The following is a 21018-nucleotide window of genomic DNA, read 5'->3' as shown; positions in this document are numbered from 1 at the left end:
GAAAGGAAGTGTTGATTCGTTGTCAACAGTTTTTTCTGAGTCCTAATAACCACTGAGAGCAGATTCATATCTGCTGCTGTACACACTCATGAACCCCCCTCCCTCTCTGTAGTTTGTCTCTTAGTGACACTTTTTCCACTGAGCCCTCCACCCACACAGAGTTCAACTGAGCCCACAGACCCACAAACACCACCCGCCTGGACGTCTCCTTTGTGGGTTGTTTTTAATGGGAATTTGGAGCTTTAGCAACCAAAGGTCACTTTACAGTTGACACTGGCAACAAGTGCTTGTACATAACTGACACAGGTTGTTTGTCAGGACCGTCCAACACGACACAAATGAGTTTTCTGATCTGGTTTCTCCAGAATTTGAAAAAAGAAAAGTTTGGATTTCTCCACTTGTTTAGACGCTGAAGTAAATTTTATTGTATCATTTGAAACATGTTTTAAAAATAAGTTTGGAGCGTGAACCATGTCACAGACGAAACCTCATGAAAATTATAATTATTATAAATAATTATTTGATCTAAAAATCTAATTTATATCAATAAAAACCAGGATGTTTATTAATATATTGACAATGTTACATTGAATGAATTTGACACTCTACAGAAAGTATTAAAAGGCAAAAAGACAGAAAACCTTAAATAATCATTAAAATATTTCTCAGGTAAATAATGACTTGGCTTAATTTTCTATTAATATACAAGTTGCAATTAAAAGTGGATATAGAGCATTAAAACAACACTGAAAAACAACAAGTTTAAACTTAGAACCTGCAAATATATTTGTGATATATGATATATGTATTTATGATTTTTAGACTGACTATCAACAGTATGACCAATCACACACTGAAACATAGAAGCTTTTGACACTTTAATGTTGCTGACATTTCACTGTTGAACTCATGAGTTTGTGGTTTTTCTTTCCCCTTTAAAACCTCCCACTCAGAGGAAAACCACACAACAGCTTCAGCTGAGCCGCCAATCAGCAGCAGCAGCCTCATCTGTGGGCAGCAGGGGCTGATGGGAGGTTTGAGGAGGCGTCAGAAACCACGTGACCCTGGTCTGATCTCACAGCTCGTCCTTGTTTGTCCTCAGCTGCATCAGAGCTCCACTTCTCCCCAGGTTCACCAGAGGAAACACCACTGCACAAAATGCTTTTCCTCCCAGCTGCTGCTCTGTGCTGTCTGTGTTCAGGTGAGTGTTTCCAGCCAATCAGGAGCCAACAAAGTCCACCTGTGACAAACACTGTCACACTGACCTTCATCTACCTGTCTGTGTCTCTACAGCGCTGGTTGCCATGGCAGCAGAGCTGATTCAGGACCAGTTATCATTGACCAGGAGAGTTGGTGAATCAGTCTCCTTCAGCTGTGGAGGAACTGGCCAGTGTGACAGCACTTTTGTATTCTGGTACCAGAAGAAAGAGAGAGAAACATTCACACGTATTCTGTATTTTGATAAGAGTGATGGTGAAGTTTACAAAGGTTACAATCATCCTCAGGCAGATGATTTCACACCTGTTAAAAAACAGAACCTCTGTGAGTTGAAGATAGACAAAGTTAAACTCTCTCATTCAGCCTCCTACTACTGCTCCTGTAGGAAGGATGCTCCCCACAGTGAGAAATGATCCCTGCAGCCTGAACAAAAACCAACAGATGAACAGATGTCAAACGGAGTTTGTGACAGGAAGAGAGCAGTAAACCACAGCCCAGGTTGACATATTTCACCTCCAGCTCAGACACGTTTTCTTGACTTTTCTATGATATTGATTCATATTGTGATCAGATATTTGAGCAGGTTTCCTGTTGTTCCACACAGTGAGGACAAAGAAGAAACTCAGAAGCACAAGAATAAAACAAGAAGAAGAGAAAACAATGAAAGGAACTAAATGAATAAAATCATGATGGCGCTTGATGAAGAGTCAGAGGATCAAAGTTATTACACTTCATCAACAAAACACTGGACTTTATCACAGGAGACCGCTGTTCATTTCATCTCCAACAGAGTCACTGCTGATTTTTTTAAAGCGTCACCACCATCGTTCCCTGACCTCAACCTGATTGTTGGTGTAACCATGGTAATGAGGCTCATCTAGCCTGAACCGCATGTTTATTATTGTTACCATGGTGATGAAGGTCCTGTGATGTTAACTAAAGTACTTATTTGAACCCAAACCAGGATCTTCACCTAAACTAACCAAGTTGACCACAGCACTGTCACAACATCAAAGGGTCAGTTTGATTTATGTGTCAGCAGTGGGTTTTACTCCGGGAACACACTGCCTGTGTTGGGTGTGTGTGGCGGCTGCGTCACTGACCTGCTGCAGAGATACACGTGTGTGTGTGTGTGTGTGTGTGTGTGTGTGTCAGGGGTGAAAGTAGTTTTAAATTCTTGCTGGTAAAAATCAAATGTTGCAGTAAAATAAATCAAATGCACCTATCCCCTCAGTAAGTACTGTGTTTAAGAAGTAGACGCCCATGCAGTCACGTACTGCTGAGAGTGAAATCCCTGATCGTTAGCTCACACACAGCTTGTTCAATCTGTTCTCTGTGTTGTTGAAATTGAACGAAACAACATGAAACACAACTGCTTATTCTGCTCTTGATTTTATTTGGGACATTTCGCAATGAATGAAATGACATTCAAGATTCTGTAAAGCAGAAATACATATGAGCTCTGAGTTTGCCACATCACAGAAAAATGGCATATTAAACCCCCTGCCAAATTTGAATGAATAAAAATATTACAAAACATATAAAATTAGGTTTCAAACTTGTGAAAAAATAACCAGTATTATCAACTCTGGAACGCTGGGGGCGTGTCCGCTGGAGGCACTGAAACCACGCCCACCGTCGGGAGAGCTTCCGCATCTCTTAACGGTCTCACAAATTTGTGCTGAAAGGAAACATGACTGCGTCCAACAGCTATATTGATTGTACACACACACATGTGTTGTATATATTTTCACATTACAAATTGCTCTAAATTGTCTGATGGCCTGGACCTTTTCTATTTCGATGGCGGCATCTGTAAGCGGTAAATAGCGTATAGACTATACACGGAGCTAACCTAGCCCATTTCCCACTGGTCAAAGAACCTGCTAAGACCTGCGAACATCGGGCCTTTGTTGGTAATGATGAAGGGTTTAATCGGCATTCACAGCCGGGTTAAATGAATTTGCAGTAGATGTGGGTATTTATTGGCTCCTGCTGCGATCAGCTCCGATCGTCATTGATGTAAACACAAAACCCGGGTGAATCCATTAATTTTCACCTCTTTTCCTGCTGTAACGTGTCTCAGAGGACACAGACACACACCTGTCACCTGTCCAGCACGGTGCCGTTACACCAGAACCTCTGCGGCTCCACTGAGCGTGATGATGAAAGAGTGAGCTGCAGCTCTGAAAGTTTTAAAAACACAACCACAGATCGAAACATCTCATACGGAGGCTCCGACACTTTCACAACTTTCACCAGTTTGCAGGGCGGCTAGCAGCTCACTCTTCCTCCACTGCTTCTGTGTGTGTGCTCTGAGTGCAGTGATGACATCACTCCCTGCAGTTGTGTGTGTCCTGACTCTGAACAGAATACATACCTATACCTGCTAATTTTAATGGAAAAAGGGTATTTGATGAGAGGATGAAGAGGAACTATCCTTCTGGTCATGAAAAGAAGGGAAACGTCATGAGTGAATAACAATGATTATCTATTCATACATTATTCTCTAATTATAACGACACCACACCGTTGGTATTGCAGCCTCTAGGAAAGACACATGTTGGGAGGGAAGGTTTAGCTAACCAGCAGTAACACTGAGCGGGAGAACCACTGATGCTGGTACATTCCACACTTTAACACTGTTACAGCTTTAGGGGCGGGGTATGCTAAGTGGGGGTCCAAGTGCGTCATCAGTACCCCGTTTAAGGCCACGCCCAAAAAAATGCTCAACACAAAAATTATTAAACACACTTTAACGGTATAACTGCACAATTCAGTACCACACAAGTTTCATGTCTCACAAGTTTTCAGGAATAGTTCCGTCCAACATGGACCAAAACACAGCACGGACGGTTCAGAAGCAATTCAGAACGAGTTAAGAGCAATTTATAAACAGACAAAGTGATGTTCAAGACTGCACATTGCTAGCCGATCTATTTTGTTGCCTAAAGTGCGGCCGTGACTGGTTCTGAATTTGGGCTTTAGCAGGCAGCTGCTCTCCCCTCTCCCTGGTACTGCGTACGCCACTGAATCTTTTAGTGGGACGCAGTACCGGGCCGTACCGGCTTACTTTCACCCCTGGTGTGTGTGTGTTCACACCGGCTGTGTGTCTGCTGTGTCACTGCTGCTTCCAGCTCTGTCTCTCTACATAGAGTTTGTAGGTGACTTGAATGTTGGATTTGTTTTCATTATAAACTAATTTCTGATTTACATTTGACAGAAAATGTCTCTAAATCACCACAGTCTCCACATGCAGCTGCTCACATGCTTCAAATATATATTGATATTTTTTCATGTGTGTGTTATATTCAGATTCAGACTAGACAAAGACAACTGTAGTGAAAGGCGTCAGGTTTATGTAATGTTGCTGCTATGATGTCACTATGACATCAACAGGTCTTTTCTCTGTTTGTTTTTGCTGGGAGGAGCTCGTCACGTGAGAAAATAGAGGAGATGCTAAAAGTCTAGATCACACCATACAGCCGCGAGGCTCCGCTCTAACCCGCTCTAAGACGTTCTGCAGCTGCCACACACACGTCACACATCCAGTGTGTTCCTGGCTTCAAGTTTATCTGTGGGTCGGGACAAAGGACTTATATGGTCATTTAGGTTGGAGGACCTGCTGGTTTCATGATGTGACAACACTGTGGTTAATGTTTGGTTAGGTTTAAAGAAAGATCATGGTTTGGGTTAAAATAAGCACTTTTAAGTGAAGGTTCGATGAGCCTCGTTGTCATGGTTACAATAATAACCACGTGATTAAAGTTATAGAACGATGTTGGTTAAAAGAGACAGCATTAAATATCAGTTTGCAACAGCTGCTTGTCTCATCATTATCAGTAAATCCAGATCTCCATGACCTCATGACTCAGGTGGTCAGAGCTCCTGGTCTTCACTCAGCTGATCTGGGTTCAGGTCTTCTTTTAGGAGAGGATGGTGTCACTGTTTTCTCTTTCTTCCTCTGTTCAACAAGTGATGAAGAGAGGATTTGAATTCACATGTTGTGTTTTACCAAACCTGCGTCTGAACCACCTCAGCTATCAGGACTTTCTCAGCTACATCAGCTCTCAACTGTTGGTTTGTCAGTATTTTTCTTGTGAAACTAAAATTTCACTTCTCTGTTTTTCACATCTCCAGATTTGGACACTTCTTGACTCTGCTGGTGAATCACAATCACAGAATGGGTCTTTGAGGATTATTAAATCAGATTACTTCAAAAACCGAGTCCAGGAACCAGTAATCCTGACCACGTGACCATGTGGGAAACCTGATTGTTTTCAGCATGAGAGCTGCATCGAAAGCAGGTTTGGTGAAACTGAAGTTGTGCATTTGAATCATTTCTTCATCACTTCAAAATAAAAACTAAACAGCAAATACCTGATACTTTCACAAAGCTTGAACTGAACCTGGACCATCAAGGTGAAAACCAGGAGTTCAGACCACTACACCATCCAGGACAGGTGGTCTTCATGCTCTCAGTATTGTTGTGTATATTTAATGTGTTTGAGGAAAATTCTTCAGATCTGATTATTTTCTGTGTCTGAGCCCATGTAGTTCAAACCCCTCATAGAGCTTCTGCTAGAAGAGGATTTGTAACAGTGAGGTTGTGTGTTTGAATCCTGTTGTGGTCTTCAGTCTCCTGGTATTTGTTGGTCCCTCACCATTTTTCTGACAGGAAAACATTATTGAAGTGAATGAAATAAAGTGAAGGAACTTTAAGGGTTAAAATCTCAGCTGAGGAGCTCTGTGGATTTGTACTTTTGTGTTTCCCTCACAGCTGTTCAACAACAGATGACAGTGTGTGTTACTAAATTCACCACCAACCTGAATATGTTTGTGGGAACATGAATGTGTTGTTGTGTTTGTGCATCATGGTGACCCAGATTTCTGATCTGCTGTCAGATTCAAATCAAGACCAAGAAACTTTTCACTCCATCAGTTCAGAGAAACAGAGCAGTCTGGGAAAATTTAGAGAAAAGATGAAAATAATGAGAATAAACCAAAGATGAACAGATGAAATAATAAATGACTCCCCTCTGCAGGCTGACAGTCACCTTCATCTTCTTCTTCAGCAGCAGACATTTGAAGACTGAACACAAACAACATGTTGGAGACTGAAGGTCTCAGTTTGACCAATCACACACTGAAACATAGAAGCTTTTGACACTTTAATGTTGCTGCCATGAAATGATCATTTCACTGTTCAACTCATGAGTTTGTGGTTTTTCTTTCCCCTTTAAAACCTCCCACTCAGAGGAAAACCACACAACAGCTTCAGCTGAGCCGCCAATCAGCAGCAGCAGCCTCATCTGTGGGCAGCAGGGGCTGATGGGAGGTTTGAGGAGGCGTCAGAAACCACGTGGCCCTGGTCTGATCTCACAGCTCGTCCTTGTTTGTCCTCAGCTGCATCAGAGCTCCACTTCTCCCCAGGTTCACCAGAGGAAACACCACTGCACAAAATGCTTTTCCTCCCAGCTGCTGCTCTGTGCTGTCTGTGTTCAGGTGAGTGTTTCCAGCCAATCAGGAGCCAACAAAGTCCACCTGTGACAAACACTGTCACACTGACCTTCATCTACCTGTCTGTGTCTCTACAGCGCTGGTTGCCATGGCAGCAGAGCTGATTCAGGACCAGTTATCATTGACCAGGAGAGTTGGTGAATCAGTCTCCTTCAGCTGTGGAGGAACTGACCAGTGTAGCAATGATTATGTATTCTGGTACCAGAAGAAAGAGACAGAAACATTCAGTGTGATTCTTTATATTAACAAGAATAGTGGATACATAGAATCAGGTTACGGTCATCCTCAGGCAGATGATTTCACAGCTGTTAACAAACAGAACGGCTGTGAGTTGAAGATAGACAAAGTTAAACTCTCTCATTCAGCCTCCTACTACTGCTCATGTGTGAAGTTTGCTCCCCACAGTGAGAAATGATCCCTGCAGCCTGAACAAAAACCAACAGATGAACAGATGTCAAACGGAGTTTGTGACAGGAAGAGAGCAGTAAACCACAGCCCAGGTTGACATATTTCACCTCCAGCTCAGACACGTTTTCTTGACTTTTCTATGATATTGATTCATATTGTGATCAGATATTTGAGCAGGTTTCCTGTTGTTCCACACAGTGAGGACAAAGAGGAAACTCAGAAGCACAAGAATAAAACAAGATGAAGAGAAAACAATCAAAGGAACTAAATGAATAAAATCATGATGGTGCTTGATGAAGAGTCAGAGGATCAAAGTTATTACACTTCATCAACATTATTATACATATTCCACATGCAGCTGCTCACATGCTTCAAATATATATTGATATGTTTTCATGTCTGTGTCATATTCAGATTCAGACTACACAAAGACAACTGTAGTGAAAGGCGTCAGGTTTATGTAATGTTGCTGCTATGATGTCACTATGACATCAACAGATCTTTTCTCTGTCTAACTTTTCTGGTTGAAGCTCGTCACATGAGAAAAATAGATTAAATATTGAACCTCTAGATCACGTGATGTGCACACACATGTCACACATCCAGTGTGTTCCTGTCCTTAAGTTTATCTGTGGCGTCTCTCCTGGAGCTGTAGTGGCTCCAATTCAGGAAACACTCCCATGGGTCTAATCAGAGGGTGGGGACAAAGGACTCATATGGTCATTTAGGTTGGAGGACTTGTAGGGTTAGGGTTGGGTTAGTTGGAGGACTTGGTTTTGGTTAAAATAAGCACTTTTAAGTTAAGATGATACTCGTCGTCATGGTTACAATAATAACCACGTGGTTAAGGTTATAGAATGGAAACTCCTGTGTTTAGGTCCAGCATCCCTTACAAACATCTTTACAAATGTCAATGTGATATTCAATTAGCTCTAAGAGTGTTAGCATGCTAACATTAGCTAACATGTAAATTAGTCCTGAAAACAAAGAGCTGCTGAGGCTGATGGGAACGTCATTAGTTGTGCAGTTGTTTGATCATAAACCGAAGTGTTGGACAAATTCAAATGTGACCTGATGATGGCGCAAGATGAAAAGTAAGAGGATCAGCAAAGTTATTCCAGTTCATCCTGAGGGGACCATGAACGTCTGAAGCAGTTGAAATGAGAATATTTGTTGAGATATTTGAGTGTGAAGAAAAAAGAAAAGAGAAGAAGAGACAGTCATGTTGATCTGAACATTAGAGAAACACATGATGGAGCTGAAATATGATCCTGGTTCATAATGTGGACTCGTTCACCTCAGCTGACACATTCAACAGCAGACAGGTTTTTGTATCAGTCTCTTTCACTGTGGGAGGAGGCTGGTACTATATGTTTGGCTCTGGAGCTAAACTGTATGTAACAGGTAAGAACAAACATTTATTTTCCTTCAGTTGTTTTATTGAAGAAGTAGAAAATGTGTTTTCAGTCAGTTTCTGCTGCTTCAGACTTTACATGTTAGTTTGTTCATAGTTAGTACAAAGTTCCTGATGCAGCCGTTGTTCAATGAAAAAGTTCAGTCATTAGTGAAAAGATGTTTAAATCTCACTGCACAGCAGAAGGAATTCTTTATTTCTGCTGGAGCTCAAAAGGTTTTGAAGAGTCCAAAAAGTGTGATATTGTAAGTGCATTGTGGATTCTCATCAGCTGCTGCTTCATGAATCATCAGACTGCTTTTCTTTCCTCTCTTCTCTCTGCTCAAATCAATTGACTTGTACATGAAGGACTGTGGAGGATTTTCCTGCTCAGTTGACTTTTTGTACAAAATGTCCAGTTAATCAAAGTGAATTTCAGTGATGAGCAGGATTCTTCAGATTCACTCAGAAAGGTTGATGCTGGAAAATACAGTAAATGAATACAGTTGTTGTCTGATGATAAATGTATTTTATATCAAATATTCATTTTAACAACAACAAAAACAAACACTTAATTTGAGGAAAAATATATGTATTTTAAAACATTACATTTAATATTTAAACAGACGGTATAAGATTAAATAATTATGAGGAAAGGTTCAATTAACTAATAGACTGACATATGGATTTTCTATGGATATAATATATCATGCAGGATGATATAAACTATAGATCTATACTTCCACAGTATATCTTACAGTAATTCTCAGTAAATATAATTTGAACAAAGTTTAATTTGTTCATCAAATGAATGTTATCATACTTTATATAATGGCGAATGTGTGTAAATTAGCAAAATATATCAAAGAAAAAAAAATATATTTTAAATTCTTTTAATATAATTAGTCTATATATTGTTTTTTATTTTACGAGTTAGGTTGTGGTAGTGGTAATAACTGTTATTGATATGACTGTAAATATTTCTTTCACTTAAACATGTTTTTAGTTTGATGTAGAATTGATCTAAAATTGTCTGAGTAAATATTTTAATCATAAGATAATGATCAATATTTTATTTAAGTAAGAAAAACATATACCTAAACCTCTGTAGGTATAAGAAAAATCAAAAATACATGCACACTTTATGTTTAATTATATATATTTTCAGAATATATAATGATACATTTTGTTCTTATTTGTAAGAATATTTAATAATTTTATACTTAACATGAAATATTTAGTTAATACTGTATATCTTATTAGTGTCACTGTATTTTAAATAAGAGTGAATATGTATTTTTTTAAATATATACTTGCATACCTGTATACTTAAATCTTGTAAATATACAAATACTATAATGCCACATTTATTGTGAGCTTATGATTTATAAAAGTGAAACATGAATATAAAGAATTTAAACAGTGTTTCCATCTTTGTCTTTCTTGAACTTGATCTTTCTCTGATGATATACATAATATATAACCATGATCTATAGCTCAGTAAATATATGTGAAGGTGAATCCAGTATATGTGGGGACCTTTGTGTTGTATGGATGAGTAGTTGAGTGATCAGAGTCCATGTAGTTTCCAGGATCAGACTGAATGCAGTGCAGTGCTGGAAGCTGCTGTTGACTGTGTGAATGTGTGTCTGTGCTGCTTGTTGCTGCTGTCAATCTTCAGATGAGCTGGTAGTGAAGCCCGTGGTGAGCGTGTACCCAGCAGCACCCAGAGCCCACCTGGAGGGGAAGAGCTCCCTGCTGTGTCTGGCCTCAGCCATGTTTCCTCCTCGGGTCCAGTTCTCCTGGAAAAGACAGAAGGAGGGTGGTCCTCTGGAGGAGCTGCCCCCTGCTGAGGGAGAGCAGCTGGAGCTCACAGAGTCGGGACGCTCCGCCGCCGTCTTGCTGATCCATCAGCCAGAGAACAGCACATATAAATACAACTGCTACGTCAAGCACGAGGGGGGAACGGTGGAGGCCCCGACACAACAAGGTGATGAAGGCTTGGTGACTGTGTTGAGCAGTGATTCAGCTTCATGTGGAGACGCTGTCAAAGAGAGCAGAGGAGCAGAGCACTGACATTTCTCACTGCAGCTCCAAACATTTGACTCCTCTTGTGTTTCAGAGGTTCCAGCTCCAGCAGCCTCCTGTCCTCCAGAGAGAGAGCCAGCACACCCGGCAGCTCTGCAGCAAGCTCCCTGTAAGATCACCTGCTGCCTCTCTGCATGGACAGCTCCAATGTTCTGCTGCAGTTAGGGCTGCACATCAGTCTGTTCACTTCCTGCTCATCACTGAAGGATTGAAACATACACTCCCTGATTGTGTTAGAGTGTCCAACAGCACAACAAACCCCAGTCACAGAGCTTTCACTGCACCATCCTGACTAATAACACGTGTTGGGGGCACTATACTAAATGTGGGGCTTTGAGGGAGCTACAACAACTTTAGGGACTGTATCTTAAAGCTCCACTCATTCATATTTCTACATTAAGAATTAATTTAATGACTCTGTGTAAGGTCAAAGGTCAAACATGACTTTATTTAGCTTGTTGTTGAGTTCTTCTGTCCCCAAGTGGCAGCAAAAAGAAAATCAGTGAATCCAATTTCAAGCTCATCGCAACCTGTGTCTTTTTTTATCTGGACTTTCCATTTGATCCTGGAGTGATTTGAATTGTCATAAACACTTGACAGAAGAAGGTGGTGAAGGCTTGGTGACTGTGTTGAGCAGCGATTCAGCTTCATGTGGAGACGCTGTCAAAGAGAGCAGAGGAGCAGAGCACTGACTGATTTCTTTTTGAATCCTTTTCTGTTGCAGTGGGTCTCCTGGATCCTCTCCAGCCTCAGTGCAGGGTGAAGCTGCTCTGTCTGCTGTACACAGTGCTGATAGTGAAGAGTCTGGTGTCCTGCTGTGGACTCTCTCTGCTGATGATCCTCAGGAACAAGGGACCGTCCACCAACGGCACACATGCTGACTGACTGTTTTCTGCTCGCCTTTTCTCACCATCACTTCATCTCATTTATCTCTTTGATCACTGTAAAGAAATTTATGTGAAATTTATCTTTTTATGTAAATGTTAGATACAGTCATCCTAAAAATATAAAAACAGGGACGGCCTGATGGTGGAGTGGTTAGGGCGCGTTCCACATGAGCTGATGCTCTTAGCACGTGAGCGCCAGTTCGACTCCCGACCGGCCCGACTCTTTCCTGCGTGTCATTTCCCTCTCTTTGCACCTTTCCTGTCACTCTCTACTGTCCTGTCAAATAAAGGCAAAAATGCCCAACACAATGTCTTTAAAAAAATAAAAAACTAAAACAAATATACACATATATTTTCACTTTTCAAATGTATATCAATTAATATTGTGTTATGTTGATGCTGTATTTCATTACCACTTTTAATTGTGAGTTGTTTAATAATAGAAAATGAAGCAGAATTATTAGTTGCTTACTAGATATGTTATCGTTCATGTTTTTTTTTTCTATTATTTTTTTTCATTTTAATACATTTTAACCTGACAATTACATTTTTGTCAAATCCTCTTTGAATAATAAAAAATCACAGTGTTTAAGTTTTGTTAACATGTTTATTGAATTGATTTCCATTTGGCCTCAGAGCAAATCATCAGAAAAACAAAAAAAAAACTATGTTGAGTATTTACACTGACACCCACATGTAAATTAACTCTAGGTGTAAATAGCGCTTACTCTACTTTCACACAGTGTCCAGAACAAAGGTACAGGATGATATGAACAATGGCACAGAGCCAAACAAGCACAACAACACTAAGAAAGAGAAGTAACATAAATTTGTTGCTATTTATTACAAACAAGTAGGTGTGGCTGTACCTTGAGGTTCAGTGCTGGTTCCCCTGATCATTTAGGTTGTATATTAATCATCTTTTATCATTGTGTCAGTTTGGATGTAAAACTCTACGCTGACGATGCTGTTATTTACACACATGAACAATCAGCAGATTGAGCTGCTGTGAAACTACAGTTGTTATAAAAATAATCAAACTTTACTTTGAAATCAGAACATAAGTAAACTAAGAATTATATTTATCTAACACGTTTCAAGACTGAAATCACAAAATTCTTCACAAAGACATAAGTTATATTCACACTTTGAAAATTTCAGTATCGTCGTGTCATCTCTATAAATAATATTTAAATAACCAGAGTATTGTTTTCCATAAAGAGGAAACCTGTACATTAAGATCCTTTCCCACATGTCCTGATGTCTTGTATTATGCTACAGTTTGGAGCTGAAGAAACTGTTATTAAACTGTCAAGAATCACTAACATTTAGGACACAGAGACATTTCAGTGTCATCATTGTGTCATCTCTATAAATAAGATGTAAATAATCAGAGTATTGTTTTCCATAAAGAGAAAACCTGACCCAACACTTAACCTTTTACCTGCTGAGGCCGACTTCATTAAATTTACCCATCAGGAGTTGTGTATCTTCTCTACACTGACTAAAGCAGGACAACAACACCTTCAGTTTTTTATCAGTGTTTAGACCAAGTGTTTTAACAGCTTCAACAGCCCAATACACAACACATCTGTGTAGCTGTGTTTCTAAGTCAGAAGAGAATAAACATAAATCTTGAGCCACATAACGACCAGTGTGAGTGAAGCACAGACAGCTACACTGATAACAACTGAAGCTTGAATGTAATTCACCAGAGGGCAGTGGGCCAGTGGGTTCATGAGGTGAATTGATTGAGATGTACAGACTCGTCTGACAACAGCTTTTGTTTTTTATCAACTGTAACTTACTGAAATAATGAGAGCTGAGGTGAAACAACATGGCCGCTCTAGTTCTGCATCAAGAAGAGAACAACAACATGATGTGTTTGTCTCAGTGTGTTTGTGTTTCTGTCTCTGTTTGGTTTGTGGTTTATTGGTCAGATTAATCAGAGCAAATTAACTTTTTTAATTTTCAAATTTACAGTCAGGGACTGAAAACACTGTTAGAATCAGTGACAGCTGATAAAATGGGACCTGATCAGAACGAAGGAGCTTTAACGTCGGCTGCAGAGCAGAAACCCACACAGCCCGTCTGCTGCAGGAAAGGAAGTGTTGATTCGTTGTCAACAGTTTTTTCTGAGTCCTAATAACCACTGAGAGCAGATTCATATCTGCTGCTGTACACACTCATGAACCCCCCTCCCTCTCTGTAGTTTGTCTCTTTGTGACTCTTTTTTCCACTGAGCCCTCCACCCACACAGAGTTCAACTGAGCCCACAGACCCACAAAGACCACCCGCCTGGAAGTCTCCTTCGTGGGAAATGGGAATTTGGAGCTTTAGCAACCAAAGGTCACTTTACAGTTGACACTGCCAACAAGTGCTTGTACATAACTGACACAGGTTGTTTGTCAGGACCGTCGACACAAATGAGTTTTCTGATCTAATGTCTCCCGAATTTGAAAAAGACAAGCTTGAATTTCTCCACTTGTTTAGATGCTGAAGTAAATTGTATTGTATCATTTGAAACATGTTTTAAAAATAAGTTTGGAGCATGAACCATGTCACAGACAAAACCTCATAAAAATGATCATTATTATAAATAATTATTTGAGCTAAAACTCTAAATTATATCAAGAAAAACCAGGATGTTTATTAATATATTGACAATGTTACACTGAATGAATTTGACACTCTACAGAAAGTATTAAAAGGCAATAAAAACACAGAAAACATCCAATAATGAATAAAATATTGATCAGATAACTAATGCTTCAGCTTAATTTTCTATTTATATACAAGTTGCAATTAAAAGTGGATATAGAGCATTAAAACAACACTGAAAAACAACAACAAGTTTAAACCTAGAACCTGCAAATATATTTGTGAGATATGATATATGTATTCATGATTTTTAGACTAACTATCAGCACCGTGTACAGGATACAGAGCAGAGTCAGAGAAAACATTAGTGAAGTGAATGAAATAAAGTGAAGGAACTTTAAGGGTTAAAATCTAAGCTGAGGAGCTCTGTGGATTTGTACTTTTGTGTTTCCATCACAGCTGTTCAACAACACATGACAGTGTGTGTTACTAAATTCACCACCAACCTGAATGTGTTTGTGGGAACATGATTGTGTTGTTGTGTTCGTGCATCATAGTGACCCAGGTTTCTGATCTGCTGTCGGATTAAAATCAAGACCAAGAAGCTTTTCACTCCATCAGTTCAGAGAAACAGAGCAGTCTGGGAAAATTTAGAGAAAAGATGAAAATAATGAGAATAAACCAAAGATAAAGAGATGAAATAATAAATGACTCCCCTCTGCAGGCTGACAGTCACCTTCATCTTCTTCTTCAGCAGCAGACATTTGAAGACTGAACACAAACAACATGTTGGAGACTGAAGGTCTCAGTTTGACCAATCACACACTGAAACATAGAAGCTTGTGACACTTTAATGTTGCTGCCATGAAATGATCATTTCACTGTTGAACTCAGCAGAGTATGTGGTTTTTCTTTCCCCTTTAAAACCTCCCACTCAGAGGAAAACCACACAACAGCTTCAGCTGAGCCGCCAATCAGCAGCAGCAGCCTCATCTGTGGGCAGCAGGGGCTGATGGGAGGTTTGAGGAGGCGTCAGAAACCACGTGGCCCTGGTCTGATCTCACAGCTCATCCTTGTTTGTCCTCAGCTGCATCAGAGCTCCACTTCTCCCCAGGTTCACCAGAGGAAACACCACTGCACAAAATGCTTTTCCTCCCAGCTGCTGCTCTGTGCTGTCTGTGTTCAGGTGAGTGTTTCCAGCCAATCAGGAGCCAACAAAGTCCACCTGTGACAAACACTGTCACACTGACCTTCATCTACCTGTCTGTGTCTCTGCAGCGCTGGTTGCCATGGCAGCAGAGCTGATTCAGGACCAGTTATCATTGACCAGGAGAGTTGGTGGATCAGTCTCCTTCAGCTGTGGACGAACTGACCAGTGTGACTATGATTATGTATTCTGGTACCAGAAGAAAGAGAGAGAAAGATTCACACCCATTCTGTATATAAAAAGGAATGATGGCAGTGTTAAAAAAGGTTATGGTCATCCTCAGGAAGATGATTTCACAGCTGTTAAAAAACAGAATGGCTGTGAGTTGAAGATAGACAAAGTTAAACTCTCTCATTCAGCCTCCTACTACTGCTCATGTTGGAAGAGAGGTTCCCACAGTGAGAAATGATCCCTGCAGCCTGAACAAAAACCAACAGATGAACAGATGTCAAACAGAGTTTGTGACAGGAAGAGAGCAGTAAACCACAGCCCAGGTTGACATATTTCACCTCCAGCTCAGACACGTTTTCTTGGCTTTTCTATGATATTGATTCATATTGTGATCAGATATTTGAGCAGGTTTCCTGTTGTTCCACACAGTGAGGACAAAGAGGAAACTCAGAAGCACAAGAATAAAACAAGATGAAGAGTAAACAATCAAAGGAACATTTTTATTATTGTAACCATGGTGATGAAGGTCCTGGGATGTTAACTAAGTACTTATTTGAACCCAAACCAGGATCTTCACCTAAACTAACCAAGTTGACCACAGCACTGTCACAACATCAAAGGGTCAGTTTGATTTATGTGTCAGCAGTGGGTTTTACTCCGGGAACACACTGCCTGTGTTGGGTGTGCGTGGCGGCTGCGTCACTGACCTGCTGCAGAGAAACACGTGTGTGTGTTCACACCGGCTGTGTGTCTGCTGTGTCACTGCTGCTTCCAGCTCTGTCTCTCTACATAGAGTTTGTAGGTGACTTGAATGTTGGATTTGTTTTCATTATAAATTAATTTCTGATTTATTTTTGACAGAAAATGTCTCCACATGCAGCTGCTCACATGCTTCAAATATATATTGATATGTTTTCATGTCTGTGTCATATTCAGATTCAGACGAGACAAAGACAACTGTAGTGAAAGGCGTCAGGTTTATGTAATGTTGCTGCTATGACGTCACTATGACATCAACAGGTTTTCTCTGTCTAACTTTTCTGGTTGAAGCTCGTCACATGAGAAAAATAGATAAAATATTGAACCTCTAGATCACGTGATGTGCACACACATGTCACACATCCAGTTTGGTTCTGTCCTTAAGTTTATCTGTGGCGTCTCTCCTGGAGCTGTAGTGGCTCCAATTCAGGAAACACTCCCATGGGTCTAATCAGAGGGAGGGGACAAAGGACTTATATGGTCATTTAGGTTGGAGGACTTGGAGGGTTAGGGTTGGGTTAGTTGGAGGACTTGGTTTGGGTTAAAATAAGCACTTTTAAGTTAAGATGAGGCTCGTCGTCATGGTTACAATAATAACCACATGGTTAAGGTTATAGAACGGAAACAGGAAACTAACAGAGGTCTCCTGTGTTTAGGTCCAGCATCCCTTACAAACATCTTTATAAATGTCAATGTGATGAAAAGTCAGAGGATCAGCAAAGTTATTCCAGGTCATCCTGAGGGGACCATGAACGTCTGAAGCAGTTGAAATGGGAATATTTGTTGAGATATTTGAGTGTGAAGAAAAAAGAAAAGAGAAGAAGAGACAGTCATGTTGATCTGAACATTAGAGAAACACATGATGGAGCTGAAATATGATCCTGGTTCATAATGTGGACTCGTTCACCTCAGCTGACACATTCAACAGCAGACAGGTTTTTGTATCAGTCTCTTTCACTGTGGGAGGAGGCTGGTACTATATGTTTGGCTCTGGAACTAAACTGTATGTAACAGGTAAGAACAAACATTTATTTTCCTTCAGTTGTTTTATTGAAGAAGTAGAAAATGTGTTTTCAGTCAGTTTCTGCTGCTTCAGACTTTACATGTTAGTTTGTTCATAGTTAGTACAAAGTTCCTGATGCAGCCGTTGTTCAATGAAAAAGTTCAATCATTAGTGAAAAGATGTTTAAATCTCACTGCACAGCAGAAGGAATTCTTTATTTCTGCTGGAGCTCAAAAGGTTTTGAAGAGTCCAAAAAGTGTGATATTGTAAGTGCATTGTGGATTCTCATCAGCTGCAGCTTCATGAATCATCAGACTGCTTTTCTTTCCTCTCTTCTCTCTGCTCAAATCAATTGACTTGTACATGAAGGACTGTGGAGGATTTTCCTGCTCAGTTGACTTTTTGTACAAAATGTCCAGTTAATCAAAGTGAATTTCAGTGATGAGCAGGATTCTTCAGATTCACTCAGAAAGGTTGATGCTGGAAAATACAGTAAATGAATACAATTGTTGTCTGATGATAAATGTATTTTATATGAAATATTCATTTTAACAACAACAAAAAAAAACACTTAATTTGTGGAAAAATATATGTATTTTAAAACATTACATTTAATATTTAAACAGACGGTATAAGATTAAATAATAATAAGTAAATGTTCAATTAATTAATAGACTGACATATGGATTTTCTATGGATAGAATATATCATGCAGAATGATATAAACTATTGATCTATACTTCCACAGTATATCTTCTCAGTAAATATAATGTTTATTTTGTTCATCAAATGAATGTTATCATACTTTATATAATGGCAAATGTGTGTAAATGAGAAAAATATATCAAAGGAAAAAAAAAAAATATATATATATATATAAAATATATTTCAAATTCTTTTAATATAAATTCTTTTAATATAATTAGTCTATATATTGTTTTTTATTTTACGAGTTAGGTTGTGGTAGTGGTAATAACTGTTATTGATATGACTGTAAATATTTCTTTCATTTAAACATGTTTTTAGTTTGATGTAGAATTGATCTAAAATTGTCTGAGTAAATATTTAAATCATAAGATAATGATCAATATTTTATTTATGTAAGAAAAAAATTTAACAAAACAAAACCTCTGTAGGTATAAGAAAAATCAAAAATACATGCACCCTTTATGTTTAATTATATATATTGTCAGAATATGTCATGATACATTTTGTTCTTTATATTTGTAAGAATATTTAATAATTTTATACTTAACATGAAATATTTAGTTAATACTGTATATCTAATTAGTGTCATTGTATTTTAAATAAGAGTGAATATGTATTTTTGTTAAAGATATACTTGCATACCTGTATACTTAAATCTTGTAAATATACAAATACTATAATGACACATTCATTCTGAGCTTATGATTTAAAAAAGTGAATTTATCATTTTATTAAATTTTTCTTTTTATATCAGCAAAAAATACTTAAACTCCTGCAGGTATAAGAAAAATAGATGCACACTTTATTTTTAATTAAATATATTGTCAGAATATATCATGATAAATGTTTTTTGTTCTTTATATCACTCAAAAATATATCTTGTCATGTAATTCTTATCATGAAATATTTAGTTAATACTGTATATCTTATGACTGTCATTGTATTTCAAATAATAGTAAATATGCATTTTTGTTAAAGATAAACTTTGATACTTGGATAGTGAAATATTGTAAATATACAAATACTATAATGCCTCATTTATTCTGAGCTTATGATTCATAAAAGTGAAACATGAATATAAAGAATTTAAACAGTGTTTCCATCTTTGACTTTCTTGAACTTGATCTTTCTCTGATGATATACATAATATATAGCCATGATCTATAGCTCAGTAAATATATGTGAAGGTGAATCCAGTATATGTGGGGACCTTTGTGTTGTATGGATGAGTAGTTGAGTGATCAGAGTCCATGTAGTTTCCAGGATCAGACTGAATGCAGTGCAGTGCTGGAAGCTGCTGTTGACTGTGTGAATGTGTGTCTGTGCTGCTTGTTGCTGCTGTCAATCTTCAGATGAGCTGGTAGTGAAGCCCGTGGTGAGCGTGTACCCAGCAGCACCCAGAGCCCACCTGGAGGGGAAGAGCTCCCTGCTGTGTCTGGCCTCAGCCATGTTTCCTCCTCGGGTCCAGTTCTCCTGGAAAAGACAAAAGGAGGGTGGTCCTCTGGAGGAGCTGCCCCCTGCTGAGGGAGAGCAGCTGGAGCTCACAGAGTCGGGACGCTCCGCCACCATCTTGCTGATCCATCAGCCAGAGAACAGCACATATAAATACAGCTGCTACGTCAAGCACGAGGGGGGAACGGTGGAGGCCCCAACACAACAAGGTGATGAAGGCTTGGTGACTGTGTTGAGCAGCGATTCAGCTTCATGTGGAGACGCTGTCAAAGAGAGCAGAGGAGCAGAGCACTGACATTTCTCACTGCAGCTCCAAACATTTGACTCCTCTTGTGTTTCAGAGGTTCCAGCTCCAGCAGCCTCCTGTCCTCCAGAGAGAGAGCCAGCACACCCGGCAGCTCTGCAGCAAGCTCCCTGTAAGATCACCTGCTGCCTCTCTGCATGGACAGCTCCAATGTTCTGCTGCAGTTAGGGCTGCATATCAGTCTGTTCACTTCCTGCTCATCACTGAAGCATTGAAACATACACTCCCTGATTGTGTTAGAGTGTCCAACAGCACAACAAACCCCAGTCACAGAGCTTTCACTGCACCATCCTGACTAATAACACGTGTTGGGGGCACTATACTAAATGTGGGGCTTTGAGGGAGCTACAACAACTTTAGGGACTGTATCTTAAAGCTCTACTCATTCATATTTCTACATTAAGAATGAATCTAATGACTGTGTGTAAGGTCAAAGGTCAGAGATGACTTTATTTAGCTTGTTGTTGAGTTCTTCTGCCCTAAATTGGCAGCAAAAAGAAAATCAATGAATCCAATTTCAAGCTCATAACAACCTGTGTCTTTTTCTATCTGGACTTTCCATTTGATCCTGGAGTGATTTGAATTGTCATAAACACTTGACAGAAGAAGGTGATGAAGGCTTGGTGACTGTGTTGAGCAGAGATTCAGCTTCATGTGGAGACACTGTCAAAGAGAGCAGAGGAGCAGAGCACTGACTGATTTCTTTTTGAATCCTTTTCTGTTGCAGTGGGTCTCCTGGATCCTCTCCAGCCTCAGTGCAGGGTGAAGCTGCTCTGTCTGCTGTACACAGTGCTGATAGTGAAGAGTCTGGTGTCCTGCTGTGGACTCTCTCTGCTGATGATCCTCAGGAACAAGGGACCGTCCACCAACTGCACACATGCTGACTGACTGTTTTCTGCTCGCCTTTTCTCACCATCACTTCATCTCATTTATCTCTTTGATCACTGTTCAGAAATTTAAGTCAAATGTGTTTTTTTATTCAAAGGTTAAATACAGTCAGTCTAAAAATATAAAAACATACATACACATATATTTTCACTTTTTAAATGTACATTATTTAGTATTATGTTATATCGATGCTGTATTTTATTACCACTTTTAATGGTGACTTGTTTAATAACAGAAAATGAGGTTGAATCATTAGCTGCTTGGTAGATATGTTATTTTTCATGTTATTTTTTTCTCTTCTTCTTTTTCATTTTAATACATTTTAAACTGAAAAGGATTTTTGTCAAATTCTTTCAGTGTTACTGTTTCAATAAATAAATAATCACCTATGTGTAATTGATTCTGGGTGTA

The 21018-nt window shown here is 39.3% G+C and overlaps 2 protein-coding genes across 2 annotated transcripts; both read left to right on the top strand.

Annotated features, from left to right (window-relative positions):
- The first annotated feature begins 7150 nt into the window (after positions 1-7150).
- LOC139621463 (immunoglobulin lambda-like polypeptide 5) lies at positions 7151-20609 on the top strand. The gene is made up of 4 exons (XM_071477984.1): positions 7151-8023; positions 16909-17266; positions 19316-19624; positions 19757-20609. Exons 2-4 carry the CDS (start codon positions 17128-17130, stop codon positions 19885-19887), a joined length of 579 nt encoding a protein of 192 aa, XP_071334085.1. The 5' UTR covers positions 7151-8023; positions 16909-17127; the 3' UTR covers positions 19888-20609.
- LOC139621462 (uncharacterized) lies at positions 8003-12537 on the top strand. The gene is made up of 4 exons (XM_071477982.1): positions 8003-8550; positions 10221-10529; positions 10662-10736; positions 11352-12537. Exons 1-4 carry the CDS (start codon positions 8412-8414, stop codon positions 11510-11512), a joined length of 684 nt encoding a protein of 227 aa, XP_071334083.1. The 5' UTR covers positions 8003-8411; the 3' UTR covers positions 11513-12537.
- Positions 20610-21018: the final 409 nt, after the last annotated feature.

Source organism: Trachinotus anak, unplaced genomic scaffold, assembly GCF_046630095.1.
Source record: "Trachinotus anak isolate AG129_WGS33_773 ecotype Australia unplaced genomic scaffold, CSIRO_AGI_Tana_v1 ptg000005l, whole genome shotgun sequence".
NCBI lineage: Eukaryota > Metazoa > Chordata > Actinopteri > Carangiformes > Carangidae > Trachinotus > Trachinotus anak.
This window is presented reverse-complemented; position numbering and strand designations above follow the sequence as displayed.